This window comes from Neomonachus schauinslandi, chromosome 4 (assembly GCF_002201575.2).
Source record: "Neomonachus schauinslandi chromosome 4, ASM220157v2, whole genome shotgun sequence".
Lineage (NCBI taxonomy): Eukaryota > Metazoa > Chordata > Mammalia > Carnivora > Phocidae > Neomonachus > Neomonachus schauinslandi.
In genome coordinates this window covers 98,099,817-98,120,956 of record NC_058406.1, presented here as the reverse complement: position 1 = coordinate 98,120,956, position 21,140 = coordinate 98,099,817, and the positions used below count along the sequence as shown (strand labels likewise).

At 42.3% G+C, this 21,140-nt stretch overlaps 1 protein-coding gene across 1 annotated transcript in view; it reads left to right on the top strand.

Annotated features, from left to right (window-relative positions):
• SPAG17 (sperm associated antigen 17) overlaps window positions 1–12,825 on the top strand; it is a 214,437-nt gene extending 201,612 nt beyond the window's left edge. Inside the window, exons 44-48 of the mRNA XM_021690132.1 lie at window positions 3,670–3,806; window positions 5,032–5,216; window positions 7,191–7,251; window positions 9,952–10,096; window positions 12,686–12,825. Of these exons, the coding sequence (XP_021545807.1) occupies window positions 3,670–3,806; window positions 5,032–5,216; window positions 7,191–7,251; window positions 9,952–10,096; window positions 12,686–12,825 (668 nt within the window). The remainder of the gene's footprint in view (window positions 1–3,669; window positions 3,807–5,031; window positions 5,217–7,190; window positions 7,252–9,951; window positions 10,097–12,685) is intronic.
• Window positions 12,826–21,140: the final 8,315 nt, after the last annotated feature.

The following is a 21,140-nucleotide window of genomic DNA, read 5'->3' as shown; positions in this document are numbered from 1 at the left end:
TTTAAGGGTTTGGGGTGTGGGGGTGGGCTGTGGGAGCCTCTGTTCCAGGCTTCAGGTGGACACACTAGGGGCCCCACGAGGCCCCTGAGATCTGAGTGTGCACCTCCCTTCCCAAATCCACACTCGGTGACACCACACCAAGAGCTTGAGTTGGCCAGGCGAGCAATCAGCAAATACTGCAAATGTGCAAAGTGTCCAAACCAGGGCAGTTTTTATCCAGAGAGGCAGTTCTTAAACTTTTACCAGCACTCCAAGGGCTGCAGGTGAAATGTGGGGGTGTCTGAGCTCCCAAATGAAAGGAGCTGCCACCCCCTGGGACTAGCTGCTCCCAGGGCAGAGGGGCGAAGCTCAAGAGAGGTGAGTGGAAATGTGCACTGCCCCTCACAGCCTCTGCTTGGAGCTGGCCCCCTGCCCCTTACCCATACTCTCACTGCTCAGCTCAAGTCCTGTAGCGGAGCTCAATGTCAGTGGGGCAGAGAAATAGGCTCCACCTGCAGGGAAGACATGCTCAGAGAGGAAGCAAATAAAGCCATGCCCCAAGAGGAAGGGGAAAAAAATTATTGTGAATAGATACTCTAGTCTGCCTCAGTGCAGAAATGGGGAGCCATGACAGCTTCTTCAGGGGGGTCAGGCCCAGACGTCATATTCAGATGATACCACTAGAGGACCATCCCAATTCAAATATTAAAGTACCTCTGTATCAGCTGCTTTAAGACCCTCTAGTACTCCTCTCCCCTCTTTCAATCCCTGCTGAAGCCCAGGGGCAGCTCAGTGGGGTGATCGTGCATCTGTATTATGGGAGGCAGCATGGTACAGAGCAGAGCTAAGAATCCAGGCTCTACCTGGCTCCTTCGAGAAGAGATGTGTAACCTTGGGCACACTGTCTAAGCCCTCTGGCTCTTCCCGTTTCCTCTTCTGTAAAGGGGGAAATGATGGTATATACATCACGGCGTTGTCAGGATTAAATGAGTATCTGTAAGATGCTTTTTTAGAGTAGTGCCTGGCATGTGTAAACGTGGTATCTGTATTTACTATTAATAACAACAGTATGAGCGATTAGTTAGAACCCATTAGACTGGTAAAATGCATTCACATAAAACAGTATATGCATATGGTAGGAATACAAACAAAAAGACATGTCAAGCCATTAGAATGGTTGCATATGTCGGAAATGGTGACCAAAGAGAATAAAATACGTTAAAAAACTGCTCACTGAGTTCCCTCGCCAGAGATTTTGATTCTGTTTTGGTCTATAATAGGGCTTGTCTGGCAAGTGTCCTGGGAATCTCTATTTTTCTAGAATTAGCCCAGGAGCTTTATGATGCACGGATGAGTTTGGGATACACTGGGGTAGTTGTCTAGGAAAAACTCACTATTCATACAGAACGCTTCTGTGACCAGATGTGGGAGGGAGGGGTTTCCCACACCAAGGAATTCCACGACACCAACTGGGTTTCCTACAATTTACTTCAATTTTGACACTAACCACAGTGAGTGCAGACCTTACAGGTTAAGGGCTCAGTCCCATAAGTCTGTCCCCCAACTTCAGATGCCAGTCACAAGTCCAGGCTATCACCTGTGCTTCTGACCAGCCAGCTATAAACTGGAGTTCCCAGGACCCCCTTCTAGGGTTTTACAATTTGGTAGAACTCATATATTATTATATAAGGGATGTGATAAAGGGCACAGATGAACAGCCAGATGAAGAGGTACATAGGGTAAGGTCTGGAAGGGTCCAGCACAGGAGCTTCTCTCCCTGTGGAGTTGGGGTGCAAACCCTCAAGGCACATGGATGTGTTCACCAACCCAGAAGCTCTCTGAACCCCGCACTGTGGGGATTTTTATGGAGGATTCACCACACAGGCATGATCAATCACTAACTCAATCTCCATCTCCTCTCCTCTTCCCAGAGGATGGAGGTGGGGCTGGAAGTTCCAAGCTTCTAATCATGGTTTGGTCTTTCTGGGGAACGGCCCCCATCTTGAAACCATCCAGGAGCCCACCAAGAGTAGCCTCATCGGATCAAAAGACACTGCAATCACCCAGGAAAGTCCAACACATTTAAGAGTTCCATGTCAGGAACCTGGGTCAAAGACCAAATCTTAGAACAAAAGATGTTCCTAGCACTCTTATCATCTAGGAAATTCCCAGGGTTTTAGGAGTTCTGTGCCAGGAACCAGGGGTGGAAACCAATATATAGGTTTTCTGTTATCTCACACTAGTAGGAGCACATTCCTGGTGGAGGCTGACTCACTTAGGCACACATTCCAGCCCTGCCACTTCTTTTAGTTTCTTGGACAAGTTCTTTAACTTCAGTTTCCTCATTTGTTAAAAAGAGAGAGAGATACTATTATTTGTTAGGACGCTTTGATTTGTAACTGAATTCAAACTCAAACTCACTGAACAGAAAAATGGGGGACATTTCTTGGTGCTCAAAAGCAAACCACAGAGTAGTGGACATGGTGCCAGCCCAGGGATGACTGGATCCAGGTGTTCTAGCTTTTCCGGGGTGTCTTTTTGTCTGATTGCCCCTCTCTCTGGGTATCCCCCTGCCTCCATCTTGCCCCGTCCCTACTTGTCCCTGTTCGGTTTATCCTCTTCTGCAAAGAACAGACTATGTCCATGTGGCAAGTACCATGACAATAGAGGTCCAAGATTTTGATTCTTCCAGATCCATAACTCAGTAGGCAAGTTGGGATTATCCCCATCGCCTTCTGTGGGGAATATCCTGGTGAAGGGCCTGCTTTGGCTGTACATGAGTTATGTGCCATCTTGAAGGCTGGGGCCAGAGATGTGGTGGCACCGGAAGTATGTGTGGTAGGAGTTGGGGGTAGAGGTGGGCAATGGCGAGAGTGCTGAACGTACAATAATTATAATTACCATTGCCCTCAGCTCGTAGGATTTTATGAGGATTAAGTAAGATGCTGTATGTAAAAACATACCTGTGGTGCCTGCAGATGATGGGCACTAGAATATTTGTTTCCTTGCCTTCCCTCTCTTGATGATTTGAATGTGTGAAAAGATATTTAAATATGATGATTTAAAATACTGTTTTTGTTTCAACCTCCTGGATATTTGGAGAAATGCATACAGCTACAGCTATGTAAATTACCTACTTTTGCTCACTCCTTTGCCAAGTTCAGTGATCTGAGGATTTAACTCCCTGGCTTAATTTATCTGTAATTACTAAGCCACTTTTTAGAAGTATAAATGTAGGAGTTGAACCAAAAAAACTTATGATTTCTCTCCCATTGGTTTTAAGAGATCTTTAGAGTCAGTGTTTATTGTGTTGTACCTTGTTGATTTAATGGAACGAACCCTGGGGAGATCTGGTCACTCAGCTTCTCAGAATTTGACTTTTCTCTATTTAGAAAGATGATGCTAATAAACGTCTGCCCTGCCCATCTCACAGCGGTGTTGTGAGAATTGACGTTAGGTAAAATCTCTTTGTAAAATGTAAAGATGCAACACTAGAATTGATAAAAAAAAAAAAAAAAAAAAAACCTTTATTCCTTTGAGTAAGTTCTTTAACTTATTAACAATGTGAATTCACCTAAAAAGGAAAGGAGAAACGTTTCCCAAGTTGGTTTATGTTCTCATAAACTCTGGTAGGACCTCAGATGTCTTTGAATAAAATGTCCATGTGGCATAATTTAAACTTTCTAACAGACCCAGAATCCTGTGCGCCCGTGAAAATTCCAACCCAGTCACTGCTGCAGGATGTCTCAGGACAAGCAAGGAAAGAGAAAGTGAGGTTGCCGCACTACTTGCTGAGTTCCAAGCCCAAGTCTCAACCTCTCACCAAGGTAAACCAGACATGGGAACCAAGTTCCCAGAGCCAGCCGGCATTTTATGTAATCCTGACTCATTGAAGTTGCTGATTTCTAGCGGTTGGGTAACTGCTATTCACTGTACGTGCGAGATCACCTCCCCATGAAGGCATTCAGGTCACACAGAGATGAGCTAAGGCTGAGCCAGCTCTTAAGCTATTGGTAGCTTGAAATCAGCCTACTCGGGATTCTTGCACCATGGAAATCAGCAAATGCTACCGATCAACTGTTCTTTGCAAAGAGCCAGGTTACCAGCACGCTACTGGCTAAGGGGATCACTGGCCACCCTTCTCATGACTCTTAGGGTAAAATCCAAATGACAGCATCATGACAAGCCCTGTTTGCTTCTCTACCCTCATTATACCCCATACTCACTTCAGCCATTGTGGGTTTCTCTTAGTTCTCCAAAAGCACCAAGCTCCTTCCTTCCTCAGGGCCTCTAAGATTAAGATTCCCTCGCCTCTCTGCTGGGAACCCTGCCTTGAGCCAACCAATCCAGTTTTGAGAGTCAGCCTTCGATGCTTACATGGCAGTCCGTGTTCATGGTCACCACAGAACTTACTGCAATGTCCGTAACTGATAATGTGATAGGAGTACCTGGGGATCTTGTTAGCATGCAGATTCTGAGTGACTGGGGCCTGAGAGCCTGCAGTTCTAACAAGCTCCCAGGTGAGCTCTGTGCTGCTGATCTGGGGAATAACAAGGGCATAGGGCAGTGGTTCTCAAAGTGTGATTTCCCGACCAGCAGCATTGGAAGGGCCTGGAAACTTATTACAAATGCAAATTCATGGGCCCCATCCCAGATTTACTGATTGAAAAACTCTGGGGGTGGAGTCAGCAATTTGGGTCTTAACCAGCCTCCCGGGTGATTCTGATGGAAGCTGAAGTTTGATAATCACTGGCACCAAGAGCATAAAGTTTAGAATCGGGCAAACTCGAGTTTGAAACTTTACTCCGCCACTTACCACTTGAGCAAATGATGTCTTTCAAATTCTCTGAACCTGAGCTTCTTTATCCTTACAGCAAAACCTAAAATACCTCCTTACAGCGCTCTTGCAAGGATTACATAAGACTGTTAAGCTCATTTCCTCCCACGGCCAAGCGGTTATTTTCCTCTGGCAGTTGAGCCCTTTTCTTATCTTGGGAACACAACGTAGAAATCGATTTTCTTTTATTTGATTACTGTTCCTTTAATGCAAAGGTGCAAGATTCGGTTGGAGGAAGAGTGAAAACATCCTCTGTTGCATCCGCTGCCATTAACAATGTGAATTCATCCCCTTTTGGATTCCACCTTCTCCCACCATCAGTGAAGTTTGGAGTGCTTAAAGAGGGACACATCTATGCCACCACCGTAAAGCTCAAGAACGTGGGAGTGGACTTCTGCAGGTGAGGCCTAGGCACCAAAGGTCTGCTCAGGTCCCCTTCTCCTATGCTGGGACTTGTCTTCAGCTGCCTCCATCAACGCATGTTTATTTGAACTGAACTCTAATTATACCTTGACTCCTGAATCTTCACATCATTCATTCATCATTTACTCATTCACTCATTCATTCATTCTTCCTCAGCTCAGTGTTTATCAAGCCTCAACTATGTGGTGGGCACTTCTTGGCCCTCCCATTAATCATTATTCATACTTTGGCAGAAGCAACTCAGGACTGATCTGCAGTAGCAAAGAGTGAAGGGGGAGTTGTGCAAGTGTTATGGGAACTAATGCACAAAACCTGAAAGTCTATTTCTCAAATCCGCCACCAACTGTAATACCGGCTGACATCTGTTTGCCCTCTCTGATCCAAAAGTGATTTTCATTACCTTATTTCTGCATAATTGGGGCAAAAGGGGAAAAAAAATCACCTGAGTCATTAGGGCCCTTTTGCCTCTGAAGATCTGACTTGACCGTAACTCACAACCTGTCCTCCCAGTTGAAAATACTCTGTATCTGGCATTCAGTGACAAGAAAAAGAGTCCTTTGTTTCCAGATCAATAGAATTGTGGAACTTATAGAGACAGACCTTAGAGACTATTATAAAGGATCAGAGTAATATGTTTTAAGGTCTTGTAGGCTAGAGCAAGGCTGGATCTCAAGTCTTCTGTGGACCTGTTTGTGGCACGGAGCTTTATCAGCAAAGCTGTGGTCACTGCTTCCTATGGGAGTTCAGTCCTTCCCATTGGGTCAATATATTCTATGTCTATACAGGACAACTCCCAATTACAAAAGCTCCCCTATTCTATTTTGCATTAAACTTGGGTGTAATGTGGGTCCCCCCCAAAAAAGTGGAATAAATGTTTATTTCAATTGCAGAGTTATGCTCAGTGTAAGTGGCAAGTGCTTCCAGTTTATGATTCTGGGCTCAAGATTGGAAATCAGATGGAACAAAGCTACAGAAGCATCCAGCTGAAAAGATCCACATCCCATTTTAGTTGAGGCAAATACCCAGCTTCAGGAATTATGTTTGTTTCTCAGACACAACCAGGCCACCAGATCAGACATTATTGGTTTTTTTTAGATTGCTGCCAACAGAGTGGGTGGGGAAAAATAGAGAATCAACTTCAAACTAATAAAACTCATCCGCGCAGATCCTATCTACTCAGTATAGAATTTTAGCTTTCGAGATTTCACTCCTCAGCTTGTTAAATTCAGCTGCTACAGCACACACAGCAAAGTTGCTGGTAGAAGGAGTGGGATTGAGGTCAACGTGGAGGTAGGCTTTCCCTGGCATTTTAATTTACTCCAGGTCTTTAACCTTCAGGCAGAACCCACAAACCACAGGAAGGGAAAGAGATCAATAAAGCCCCACGTGTGAGCACAGGGCTTTTCAAGTTCTCCAACATTCTCTGAGCCTTTTCTGTTTCTCTTCTGCCCAAACATGCAAGCGCCATACCACGACAGAGCAAGCCTGGCTCCCATGCTCCAGAGCTTTCCAAAAGAGCCTTTATTCTTCAGCTTAATGAGCTGGCAGTCAGCCTCGGTGTTCATGCTGGTGGCCACGCTGCAACACACACAGAAGCCAAACATTCATGACAGTCTGCCCGAGCCCAAGCGGCTCGGCAGCATCCGATAACCGAGGGTTGAAACTGGGGTTGGAGTCTGTTTGACGCTGATGAAAACTGTTGTTGGAAAGGCAGTTGTGAAATGGGCCCCAGATTCTTCTACCAAGTGATGATTAGGTTGTTCTCCTAATGGTATGGTAAAAGGCGAAAGATTTATGCGATCTGAAGAGAAACCAGAGTATCTCTCTTAATGGTATGGACCCCCTGCTCCTTTGTAGCAAATATTAACACCTTCCTGATTTTATAACATCCCGGTTTATTCATTGCTTTTTCCTTATGGCATACATTTATTCCCATCTTTTTGCCTGGTAGGTTTAGGGTGAAGCAGCCCCCACCCAGCACAGGACTGAAAGTGACTTACAAACCCGGGCCTGTAAGTCCTATGCGCTACCTGTTGTGTGTGTCCATGTGTGTGCACATGTGAATGTGTGTGTGTTTCCAGGGAAGTGGGCTTTTTAAGTCATTCTACACATTCAGTTTAAATCATGTGTAAGTCTAACTTTTCTAGTATCATAAGCAAAAGATGCCTTTTGGGTACGCCGTGTGGCTTGACCTTGCGTATTGCATGTAATAGCCGTGAGACAGATCCTTTGCATAAATAGTTAAACTTCCAGCTATGGAAACTTTTCTGAAGTTCACTCATTTGTCCCAATACTACAGTTATGCACAGTTGCATGAAAAATACCTTTTTAAAAATTAAATATGATTTGACATGCACTTGGAAAGCTGATTACCTAAAGGTATCCTGTAATAAATTTTTCTGCAAAATGAAAAAAAAATCTCTTGGAAAAATAAATATTCTATTTTTTGTATTTTATATAAATTTGGTTTGTTCTTTTGCTATTTGCCAGAGAATATTATTTAATGACATTCTAAGAAATAGTAGTATATTAAAGTCATCAGCTGCCTCATTTCTCCAAAGAGCTCTGAAAATACCAATTTTAAAATGTCAACCTATTCTAATTTTATTTGCTACATTCCCCAAAATGGGGTGTTTAATAAAAAAATCTGTATATTGCCACTTGCTTTAAATTATAATTTCAGAAATGTAGTATCAAGTAAACAAAAGTTTACAAATATATAAATAGACAAAATATAATATATAAAATAACACATAAAACATAATAAAATCACACTTGTAAATCTCAACATTTATTTCTTGGTCAGTGCATCATCTTAACATTCCTTCCATTTCATTCAACAAACTTTGAATACCACTGATAGGGACAGGGGACAGGGGGTGTTAAAAATGGGTAGACATATATAAGTTGCTCCCAGAGCTGCACACATAGTGGGGACTTGCGATGTATGACTAAGTGACAGAATGAAGTGAGGACATCTGGTAGACACATGCTTGTTCATCACAGACAGGAACACACAGTCTCATGGGAATACCAAGCAAGGGCGTCCACTTCCAGAACCAGCACGTGGTGTTCACTGAGTCCCAAGACCTTAAAACAAAGTCCCAAGACCTTAAAACATTCACAGTTGTATGTTGACCCAGAAGGGTCCATTTGATAGGGTGCAGAATCAGTTGGCCTCTTACCAGCAGCTCAGTGATGTTGGTTAATTAACCCTCTGCACCTTGCTTTCCTCATCTGCAAAAGAAGTTGCTTGGACCCGATAATTTCTTAGTCCGTTTCCAGCCCTTATATCTTATGGTCTATAGAACAGTAGTTTGCGGGCTGCAGTTCCAAACGGAAATATACTTTGGGGTTAGATCCACCAATTCATGAGTACCTCTCTGTCACATTTCATCATTGTACTGTGTCAAGATTCCAGAAACTTCGCAACATAAAGCAAAAGCAAAAATCAAAGCGAGCTCTTCTTCCACTGTTCTGAGAAGTTAGCAAATTTTTTTCATTTAAAGTGGGGGCGATGCCAACAGCCAAAAATGACTGTTGGATCAACCTTTGTAGGTATTAAAAACCCAGCGTGTATTCTTTGAAGCTCACTGTCTACTGTTAGGTTTTTTTTTTTTTTATTACTTTTTTCCTTTTTGCCAGTCAGTTTTGGCTCTGCAAAAATAAAATCTACAGACTTCTCCATATGTAAGTCTAACCACTATTCAGCTTGCTTAGTTGCCAACACTGAATGAATATGCCCAGAGTCCAGGTAGACCTGAGTCGTTGGCAGGATGCCAGCTGCCTCGGGCAGAGTGATGTCATCCCAGCCCCACCCTCATCGTTGGGCTCCAGGGCAAAGGGCCTGGTCCTCAGACACAGAGCATTGGATACCCTCCAGTAAGCAGACCTTCACAAGCACATTGCTGAAGAAGTTGAAACATTTTTCAGTTCTATTATTTTTATAGAATATACTGAAGAAAAAAAAACATATTTGTATCTTAATTGCTTTCCATGTGGTGGTTTCTGATGTATTTTTTCCAGATAATTGTTCTCAAGTCTGCTTTTTAACCTGCCTCCTGGAGAGGTAGCTTAGGAACACAAACAGCTCTTTCTTTCCTGGCCAGTGTTCTCTTCAAGGAACAAGGCAAGAAGCCCATTCCTTGCTATGTTTCTTCTTCATTAGATATTGGGTTTCTTCTTTGTCTGTCCAGACCTCTTCCACATAGCTTTCAGACCTAAGCAGTTTGGCACTTAAACTCATTCTGTCTCCCTCTGCTGGCTTGGTCACATCAGAGGTCCTCCATTAGGAACACTATAAACCAAGGGGCAGGGCAGGGAAGTTGTGGGCTCAGGTACTCTCTTGGTTTAAATTTACCTTTATCTGCAAGGATGCCCATAGAAACTCACTGCTGACATTCAAGAAATAGCACAACTACGGGCATTATAAAGTTTGCCTGCAGTTCACCACCAGTACGCTGACATTTTCTTCCTAAATAGCATCTGGTTTTCTCCTTCAACAGTTTGTCCTGGGTCCCATTTGCTCAACGCAACTCTACCTAACTAATCTACACAGTAACCCTTTTAGATGCCATAACGGCACTCATTCATGAGTGCCAAACATATAGATGAGAAAATAAGATTAGAGAGTGTAACTAGCCCAAATTCAGGTTAAAACCAAGATCTGAACTCAGATATGTCTGATTCTAAAGCTACATTGTGTCCTATAGGTGGCAGCTGGTTTGCAGACTGAACTGAAGGTGGAGTTATTTGCCATGGCCGTTGGAGGGGATGGTGCCAAGGGATCAACACACATCTCACACAATATTGAGATTATGACTGAGCATGACGTCCTGTTCTTACCTGTGGAAGCAAATATCCTTTAAAGCTCAATTTAAGTGGTCATAAGTGGAGCAAAAATTACATTTGAACAAGGGGAAAACAGAAGTCAAAATGCTATTCCCTAACCCCCTCACACGCATACTCCATAGCTTCATTAATTTTTTAAGACCATAGAATTTAGTTTCTTAGGAGGAAGCTAATTTCATCTTTGGAAGCATCTAGCAAGATGCCTGTTACAGAGTACCTGCACAGTAGTAACTGTGAGTTGAACAAATGCCAATGTTAATGGCTGTCTACGGGGTATCAGACAATCAGAATGGTTTTGAAAAGCAAGTCTTTGTCATCAAAACAAACTTGTAATCTTGTTAGGGAGTAGGAGATACCTTCTTCTGATAAAGGATAAATGGATACTCACGGGATTACACACACACACCTTCATATTGGTGTCTCTTGCATGTGGATACCATACAGAGATCAAGTAAACTATTATATGCAAAGTATGTTTTCATACATAAAAATGATAATTGGACACTTTCTTAAAAGCCTTATATAATCTAGAAGTAGAAATAAACTCTTCCCACCTGATTCCTATATTATTTTGTACTCCAGTGACATGAAGCATATAGTACTTTGTGTTGTAGTTATTCATCTATTTGGTATTTGAGCTGGGTCTTATAAATGCAAAAACTTTTAATGAAAGGAGACTTAAAATAGAAAGAATGAACAAATCCACAGCAATAAGAGAGCTCCAGGTGTCGGGAAGGGTAGGGAGTTCAATTTGTTGAGAACTTGGGGAGTATTAGGAAACACAGTGGGAAGTTGGTTGAAATCAAGTTGTGGAAGACTTTGAATCCTTGCTTAAACTTCATTATAAAGCAAGAGTGAATCACTGAAGATTTCTGATCCAGTGGATGATATAATCAGCATATTTTCATAAAACTGAATCCAGTGTTACTGTGCTGGATATGTTGAAGAAGAGCAACTGGATGCAAATAGAAGCAAAGAGGCACTGGAAGGCCACTTCAGTAAGCCAAGTGTAAGGACAGAACTATCATGTGGCAAAAGTGGGAGAGAGACATGGATGGAAAGACATTTGGCAGGGGATGGGGGTGTGCTGTAAAATCTGAGGTGGAACCCATTGATAGAAGGAAGTAGGAGGACATAAGAGTTCAACTCCAAGGTTTCAGGCTCAAGTAATGAATCATGGATGTGCAGGACTGGATCTCAATTGAGGAGTTAGAGCTGGAGATGTAATCATTTTAAGCATCATCTACACAGAGGTGACGATTGAAGGTATGGGAAAGGAGCAGAGATCTGGGGTCTGTTCAGGGAGTAGGAGGAAGAAGAGGAGCTGGTGGAGACAGGGCAAGCAATTAGAAAGCCAGGAAATATCTCAGAAGCCACAGAAAGAGTTTCAAGGAAAACATGGACATAGTTGACAGATACTATAGCGATGTCAAGGAAAATTCAGATTTAAGTAGATTGCTAGATTTGGTTGAAGGGAATGGATCAGAAGAGAAACGTTAAAAAATATGAATGAGAGGAAGTAATTGAAGCAGCAAGATCCAAAGGAGAGCAGGAGAATAATCAAGAACAGAGCCGAAGGGTTGGTCTTGGTGAGGGAGTGGGCAAAGATGGCTAAGGATCCAGACATTCTGAGGTGAAGGGGAAATTTAGGGGAACTTTGTCAAATGACCTTGATTTCAGTAGAAATGGAGCTGCTCAATTCATTTGTCCACTTATTTCAAAGATAAGTGTCTCTAATGTGCTAGGAACTGCTCTAGGCAAAGTGAACAAAAGACAAAAATCCTTGCCTTCATGTAGCTTACATTCCAGTGGGAGGAGCCTGTACAAAAAATAAGTAAAATATGGACTATAATGGTGCTAATAGTACAATGGAGAAAAATGAAAAGTAGGAAAGGGGGCACAGGGAGTGTTAAGGAGGATTCCAACTTGAAGTGGGGTGCTCAGAAAGACCTCACTGGGAATGTGATGGCAGGGTTCTTCTGTAGTGATAGAAGGAACCTAGCCAAAGAACCAGTTTTTTTCCTCTAGGAATTAAGTCAAGTCTTCATATCTTCTTCACGCAGGTTATTGGATACTGATCCAGAGTACCTGATCCCTGCTGCCGGTCGCAGCAATTAAGTCATTTTGCATTTCTGCTTAATAAAGTGTCTATTTCCGTGCTCATAGATTAAAAGCCACCTATCAGTTAGGCACAGACAGAGGGGGAAGAGAGTTTTATTAGATCTTTTATCTACTTATAAAATCAATAGTGAGAATTCATAGCCCATTTCCCGAGATCTATCCCTTCCCCACAAAAAAAGCATGACATCTGGATGTTGATGTGATTTGGGACCTGGTTATGGTAATTGATGGCTCCTACAGGAAAACTAGCCACAGTCAGCAGAGAAGCATACACCGAGTGAACAGGAGAAATCCAGGAAGTCAATATCCATCCTTCATTCCATAAGCCTGAGTCTGTAGAATTCACATTGCATAGAAAAGTACCCAAAATGGAGCTGATGATGCTAGAGAAGAGGTTCTGATTCTAAAATGTTATGAGTTTGTATATACAAATCATTTGATCATGAAAGTCATATGCCTTAACAAGTATTTTACCAGTTTTAACAAGTAGGAATTATGATAACAGACCAAAAGATTTTCCTCAGGGAAAAGAAAATCCCACGGTCCACAGGACTTCTACGATTTCTTCCTCTACACTTGGAATCTTCATGTCCCGTAAAATTTCTCAACATTAGGTCCAGTAAGTAACAAATGGGAACTTGATCATTAACCATTCACATGTGAGGCCTTAGACCTCATGTTTGCTCCTCTCTCCTTACAGCCAGAAACCAATAAGCCACTTAAGCTGGTGGGATGGAAATACTTGTTTTAAATAACTATAATGGCTACTCCCCTCTGTACATGATCATATCTAATCCTCATACTACCGATAAGATAGATATTATCTTTCCCACTTTATAAATAAGGAAAGTGAAGTTCAGAGAATCTTAAGTAGATGATGTAAAAATCTAACCTACTTCAATGTGATTCTGAAGTTTGTTCTTTTAAGCACTGTTTTCAATGTTAAGCTGACCTTCCAAAAAGCAGGAGCACCAACACCAGGATGTCCTTCTGGACTTGAAAATTTACAATTAAGCCCATGGTTGTCAAACATTTTGGACACGAGATTCTTTATATATTCTTAAAAATTATTAAGGATCCCAAAGAGCTTTCATTCATGTGGGTCATAGCTATCACATTTACCAAATTGGAATGAAAACTGGGAAAAATTTACAATGTAAAAACCATAATAAAGCCAATATATTAACATAGATATTTTTTAATGAAAAATAACTATTTTCCAAAACAAAAATTTATTATTCATGGGACATTGTTTACATTTTTACAAATTTCTTCAATGTATGGCTTAATAGAGCACAGTTGGATTATCCCGCCTGCTCTATATTCAGTCTGTCACGATATCAGACAACACACAGCCTCTGGAAAACTCTACTGTATGCTCATGAGAGAAAAAGCAAAATAGTATCTTGGATGCTACTCTAACAAATCTTTATTAGTTTCTTAGGGCTGGCCATGACAAAGTAGCACAAACCAGATGGCTTAAAACAACAGATATTCTCTTGTAGTTCAGGAGGCCGGAGGTCCAAAATCAAGGTGTCGGGGGTGGGGTGGGGGCTCCTTCTGGAGACTGAGGGAGAATTTGTTCTATGCCTCTCACCTAACGTCTGGTGGTTGCCAGCAATTCTTGGGTGTTCCTTGGCTTATTATTGCATCACTTTAATCTCTGCCTCTGTCTCAAATGGCATTCTTCCCTGTGTATATATTTCTGTCTCTCTCCTTATAAGAATGCCACTCATTAGATTTAGGGGCTACCGTAATCCTGAATGTCATCTTAAGGTCATCTTCACAGTTTCTGGTAGACATGAATTTTGTGGAGACAAACCCAGTGTAATCTGCTTCTGATCCCCCAATATTCACATCCATCCCATATGCAAGATATATCATCCCATCCCAACATTCCCCAAATTCTTCACCCGTTCCAGCATTAACTCCAAACCTAAATTCTCATCAAAATAAGCATCAACTCACATCTCATCCGTTGAAATCAAGTATGGGTAAGATGCTGGTATGACCTGCCTTGGTCTCCCTTCCATTGGTGGATGTGTGAACACGATGGTGGAAAAAGCATAGGATAGATATACCCAAAAGGAAGAAAGTGGAAGGAATAGAGTCACTAGGCTAAAGCAAGTGTGCGACACAGTAAGGCAAATTTCATTAAGTTTCAAGGCCTTAGAATAATCATTTGTGGCTTGATCTGCCCTCTGGGCCCACAGAGGCTTCACCAGCCCCAACCTCTAGACCTTCAGAGGCCCTGTTGTCCCCACCCTTTTCGTCCTCAGCCTGGGACACAATCTTAAAAAAAAGCCCATTTCCTGCTTTTAGAATCCCAGAAGTCTGGCAGTCTTCCTTCATCTTGTCCCATCTCTGTCCCTGTCAGGCCAAACCAGCAGCATTTCTGCTGATTTAACATTCTCAAAAATCTGTCAGTCTTCATGGATGTCAAGGAGATCCACATCATTAGACATGAGGCTTCTCGAGAGATCCTTCCTGGATAACCGGACCTCTATTCTTGGCTTCTGCTGAGATGCCTGATTGTTTCCTTGGTCATAAAGCTAATCTCTCCACCACACACCCGTGGTGACCGCTCCAGAGTATGCCTTAGCATTGTTTTGCAGTATGGATAGAATGTGAATTTTCGAACTCATCATGTTTTGGTTCCTTTTTGCTAACCACTTCCTTCCTCAAATTATTTCTTTTCTCGTGCATTTTATGATAAGCAGTAAGAACCCAGGCCACATCTTCCATATTTTGCTTGGAAACCTCAGCTAAATATTCAATGTCATTTTTCACAAGTTCTACCTTAAACCCAAAAGCAGAACACAATTCAGCCAAGGTCTCTGCCACCTTTTAACTTCTCCTCCAGTGTCCAACAACACATTCATTTCTGTCTGAGGTCACACCAGAAGCACCTTTAATGTTCGTACTTCTATCAACATTTTGTTCATGATGATGTAGAAATTCTCCGAGATGACAGCTTTCTCTACTTTCCCCATCGCTTCCTTCTGAGCCCTCACCAAAATTGTTTTTAAGTCCTTATTTCTACCAAAGGTCATTTCAAGATAACCTAGACTTTTTATTGCACTGCTCAAAATTCTCCCAGCCTTTACCCATTATCTGATTCCAAAGCCACTTCCACATTTTTAGGCATTTGTTCCAGTAGCACCCCACTTCCTGGTATCACTAGTAGTTTCCTGAGGCCTCCATAACAAATTACCACAAACTGGGTGGTTTAAGACAAGTTAGTTATTTTCTTGGGAGTTCAGGAAGCCAAAGGTTTGAAACCAAGGTGTTCGAGGGCTGGTTCCTTCTAGAGGCTGAAAGAGATTTTGTTCCTGCCTCTCTCCTAGCTTCTTGCAGTAGCCAGAGTCCTTGGTGTGCCTTAACTAATAGCTACATCACACCAATTCCAGTCTCTGCCTCTGTGGTCATGTGGCCTCCTTCTCCGTGTCCCCTCACATTACATTCTTATATGGCCACAGTCACTGGATTTAGGGTCCACTCCAATCTAGCATGACCTCATCTTAACTAATTACGTTTATAAAGACCCTATTTCCAGGGGCGCCTAGGTGGCTCAGTCGTTGGGCGTCTGCCTTCAGCTCAGGTCATGATCCCAGGGTCCTGGGATCGAGCCCCGCATCGGGCTCCCTGCTCCACGGGAAGCCTGCTTCTCCCTCTCCCACTCCCCCTGCTTGTGTTCCCTCTCTCGCTGTCTCTCTCTCTGTCAAATAAATAAAATCTTTTTTTTTTTAAAAAAAAGACCCTATTTCCAAATAAGGTCATGTTCACAGGCTCTGAGTAGACGTGAATTTTTGGAGACCACTCTTCAAACTACTACAGATTTTAATATTTTTTGAGAATATTTTTGACCTTGCAAACTCCTTGAAAGGGTCTTAACAGACCCCCAGGGGTCTTAAAATATACTTTGGGAACCACTGAAATCATGGTTTATGTCAGTTCTACTCTATGACTTTCAGAAGTTACTCTAAACTGAGAAGTGGTGAAACCATCACTAGCTAGACAACTCTTAAAAACTACAAAACAGCTTTCGAATAGATACATAATTCCTGTTGGCACCAATCTATCATAAGTAACTTTGTGCATCTACCTAATAGAAGAAATGTCTAAAGTGATGTTGTCTTTATGCCTCTGTTCATATTATCACAGAGTTAATGAGATTGAAAGATGCCTACTGTACTTATTCTTTTATTTTAAAGACAAGCATCTAGTGTAAACATTCTCTATATCACCCAGAGCTAACAGATAACATTTTAGTATATTTCTTTCCCATCCCTTCTATGTGTGTACGTACTGGAATCATTCTGTAGTTTTAGATCTTGTGTAGCTCACACAGTAACAGTAGTACCATATCTTGTGTTTGAGGCAGTAAGCACTTCACAATAACTTTATGAAGGTAGACACTATTGTGCCTAATTTATAGATGAGGAATCTGAAACATCACCATGTTAGGTAATTCGCTCTATAGAAGCTCTATTAGTTATCTATTGCTACATACAAATTAACCCAAAACTTTGTGGCTTAAAGCAGCAGTCACTTAAGATCTCAGAGCTTCCATGGTTCCAGAATCTAGACAGAGTGCAGTTGGATACTCTGGCTTAACTAGGAATGAATGTGCTTTCAGTCCACTCAGGCAGTCGTTGGCAGGATGAAGTTCCTTGTCATGTGGGCCTCTCCTTAGGGAATCTCAGAGCAGGGCAGCTTGGTTTATCAGAACAAGAGCCTGAGAGTGTGAGCAAGGCAGAATGCAGTGTTTTATAGCCCACTCTTGGAACAGACATCCTATTACGTTTGCTGTATTCTGTTCTTTAGAAGCCAGTCACTAGGTCCTGCCCACACTCACAGGGAAGGAATTACACAAGGGCAACTTGAACTTGACCTAACAAAGGTTGGGGCCAGTGACTGTTGGACCATGTGTGCTCAATCCTAAAATCACATGAGAGCTGCTTGGAGCCCACAACATTTCAGAAATAGTGACAGGACTTAGAATATAAGGTGATACTGCTAAGAACCTCAGTCTCATCTCAAAACTTAGGATCTTAAATTGTGAGGAAAGGGGGCAGATTGTGGAGAGTGTATGTAGGCCAGGTGGCTTCTTCCTGAGTTCATGGCTGGCCTGGAAAGGCTACATTGAGCAGGCTCATCAATTGTGCTGATAAGAAGGGGAACCCTAGAAACAGTTTTGGGCCCAATGACAGACACCACTGCCTCCTTGGTCACTGTCCTATGTCACCTCCCAGATTTAGAGATTTCTTTGGGGGAGCTAGGACTTAGGACACTTGAACTGAGAAACAATTTAATAACCAAGTATACCAAGCACCTAACTTCCAGCCAGGGAATCTCAAAATGGTTAAGCATATCTTCTTTACATAGAGACATATATAAATATTTAAACGCTTAGATGTTATATTCCTAATAAACCATCATGAGGCTTTTCTTTATGGCATCACCAGCTTCTACAGGTAACACTGCATGATTTGCAAGAGTTATTACTCCTTACATGGTTCCTGTACTAAGGATTATATCTAGCCAATGGCTGGCTAAGCCAATAAATGCTGACTTAATGACTAGAAACTGGCTTGGCTTAAAATTTTAAAGTTTACTGGTTTTTTTAAGATTTTATGTATTATTTTTAGAGAGAGAGAGCACAAGCAGGGAGGGGCAGAGGGAGAGGGAGAAAGAATCTAAAGCAAACTCTGCAGAGCATGGAGCCTGACGAGGGGCTTGATCCCACAACTGAGCTACCCAGGTACCCCTAAAATTAACTTTTTAACTGACCAGTTAACCTTAAACCTTTAGGGTTAAGGAGTTTCAAGTATTTTGACCAAAAGTTAGAGCTCAGTCACTTCCTATACACATCATTTCATCTGTCATAAGCTCTCCTTCTCTTTGATTTGTGTAATACCTACCAGACAGAAACACCTTTAAATTCCCTGCTACAATCCATGTTAACTGATGGCAAAGCTATGGGAAAGCAACACTTTTAAATACAAGTAGAGTACCCTCCTGATCTTGTTTTGGTTTGGAAAACATCAAAAACATTAATGGGAAATGCTGCAGTTTCCTATTTTCTGATGAACACTTCCAAGAAGCACAGACATGATATGGATTCAGCCTTTGTTCATTCAAGAATTAGGATATCTTTCAATAGGTAACTAACTCCTCTCCCTAGTGGCAGGAACAGACGCTTAAAGAAAAGGCTGCTTCTTCAGACTAGAAGCACCTAGAATCCACCATACTATCTCTTCTCTTACCTTTTCATACTTAAGCTTCAGGAACTATATGCTAAAATAATCTTTACTTATATTCTGCACAACGAATAATACCACCATGTTCCTTACCTTACTTCAGTGACTGTGTTGTTATGGTCAGGAATAGTACTAGACTTGTGGCTAGGGACCCTCGGATAACCACACCACAAGAACTGCAGCTCTGAGACTGGCAAAAAAAAAAATGGTGGCACCACAACATAGCGCCTTAAATGAAATGGACAAATTCACAGGACACCAACCACTGAAACTGACTCAAGAAGACACAGAGAAAGAAAAGAAGATGGCGGTGGAGTAGGAGGACCCTAGGCTTATCTTGTCCAACAAACACAACTAGATAATGATAAAATCAGCATAAATACCCCAGAAATCGACCTTAAGACTGACAGAACAAGCTCCACAGCCAAAGGGATAGAAGAGGCCACATCAAAGAAGCAGGAAGTGTGGAGCTGTGTTTTAGGGGAGAAATGAATCATGGTTGTTCTGGCAGGGAGGGAGCTGTGGTCATGGAGAAGGGCAAGAGAGAGGAACAGCCAGTGGAACACACCAGGGGATATTTCCTGGAAGCCACTGGCCTGGAAAATGACAAGGGGTTAATTTTGTGAGTTCTTGCAACCAGTGGAGCTTAAAGCCTGGAGTTTTAAAGGTCAGCAAGCTTGGCTGGGATAGAGCCCAGAGGGCACTGTGCTGCTCCAGAAGAGAAGGCAGGAAAACAGCCTGGGTGCAGACAGCATGGAAAGAGCCACGTGAAAAAATGCCTGGGACATGGGGGGGTGCGGGGGGATTATCAACATTCAGAGACACCTCTCTGGGAACAAAGGAGCTGGCTGGTGCCATTTCCCTCCACCACCCCTCAGCATAAACACAGAGCCACCCGAAGGAAGCAGCTCAGGACTGACACTGGCTGTCCAACTTGCTTACATGAAACCCCACACTCCTGAGCTCTTAGGACTGCCTTCTTAGTCAAGCCTGCCTCAGTCCAAGCGTGGTGGGCCACTACCCCAGAAGACCAGCACAAACCCCTGCCCACACCACATCTCCCCACCAGAGAGTTCTGCAGCGCCTCTGTGGAAGTGGTATCAGGATTCATTTCATAAGCAGACCAGAGCACACCGAGTTAAAACTCACCACATTCAGGCCAGGAACCAAACACTGTCCACAGCAGGCAAGGAGAGCCTCTGCAGACGATTGGCCTAAAAGACAGAACAGCCAAAACACAACAGCAGAGTGCAGGCAGCACACACTGGAGACACTCCCTGAAGCACCAGGCTCTGGGTACTACATGACCTCTTTTTCATAAAGGCCATTACCAGGGGCAGGAAACCTAACTGGCTTTTCTAACACACAGGAAAAGGCAGAGACTAGACAAAATGCCAAGACGGGGTAATTTATCCCAAATGAAAGAACAAGATAAGGCCACGGCCAGAGATCAAAGCAAAAGAGATATAAGTAACATAACTGATGGAAAATTTAAACAACAATCATAAGAATACTCACTGGGCTTGAGAAAAGAATAGAAGATATCAGTGAGACCCTTACTACAGAGATAAAGGAGTTGAAAAAGAATCAGAAATGAAAAATGCAATAAATGAGATTGGAAACAGGCTTGATGCGATGACAAGCAGGCTGGAAGAAACAGAGGAATGAATTACTGAGCGAGAAGAGAAAATAAGGGAAAATAAAGAAGCTGAAAAAAGAATTATGGAACATGAGAGTAGACTTAGGGAACTTAGTGACTCCATCAAACATAATAATATTTGTATCCATAGGTGTTCCAGAAGAGGAAGAGAGAGAAAAGGGGGCAGAAAATTTATTTCAAGAAATAATAGAAGAAAACTTCCCTAATCTGGGGAAGGAAACAGATATCCAGATTCAGGAGGCACAGAGAACTCCCAACAAATCAATAAAAGCAGGTCAACACTAAGACATGTTGTAACTAAATTTGCAAAATATAGTAATAAAGAAAAAAAATCTTAAAAGCAACAAGACAAAAGTCCCTAACTCACAAGGGAAAACCCATAAGGCTAGCTGATTTCTCAACAGAAATATGGCAAGCCAGAAGAGAGTGGCATGATATATTCAAAAGTGCTGAATGGGAAAAATCTGCAGCCAAAAATACTCCATCCAGCAAAGCTATCGTTCAGAATAGGAGAGAAAAAGCTTCCCTAACAAAAATGAAAGGAATCTGTGGCCACTAAACCAGCTCTGCAAGAAATATTAAAGGGGACTGTGAGTGCAAAGGAGAGACCAAAAGTGACAAAGGCGAGAAAGGATCAGAGAAAATCTCCAGAAACGAGAAAATAAGTAATAAAATGGCAATAAATACATGTCTATCAATAATTACTTTGAATGTAAATGGACTAAACACTCCAATCAAAAGACACAGGGTGTCAAAACAGATAAAAAAAACTCCTTTATATGCTGCCTACAAGAGACTCATTTTAGACCTAAAGACACCTGCAGACTGAAAGTGAGGAGGCAGAGAAGTATTTATCACACAAATGGATGTCAAAAGAAAGCCAGACAGGCGGAGCAAGATGGCGGAGGAGTAGGAGACCTGGATTTCGTCTGGTCTCAGGAATTCAGCTGGATAGGGAACAAACCATTCTGAACACCTACAAACTCAACAGGAGATCGAAGAAAGG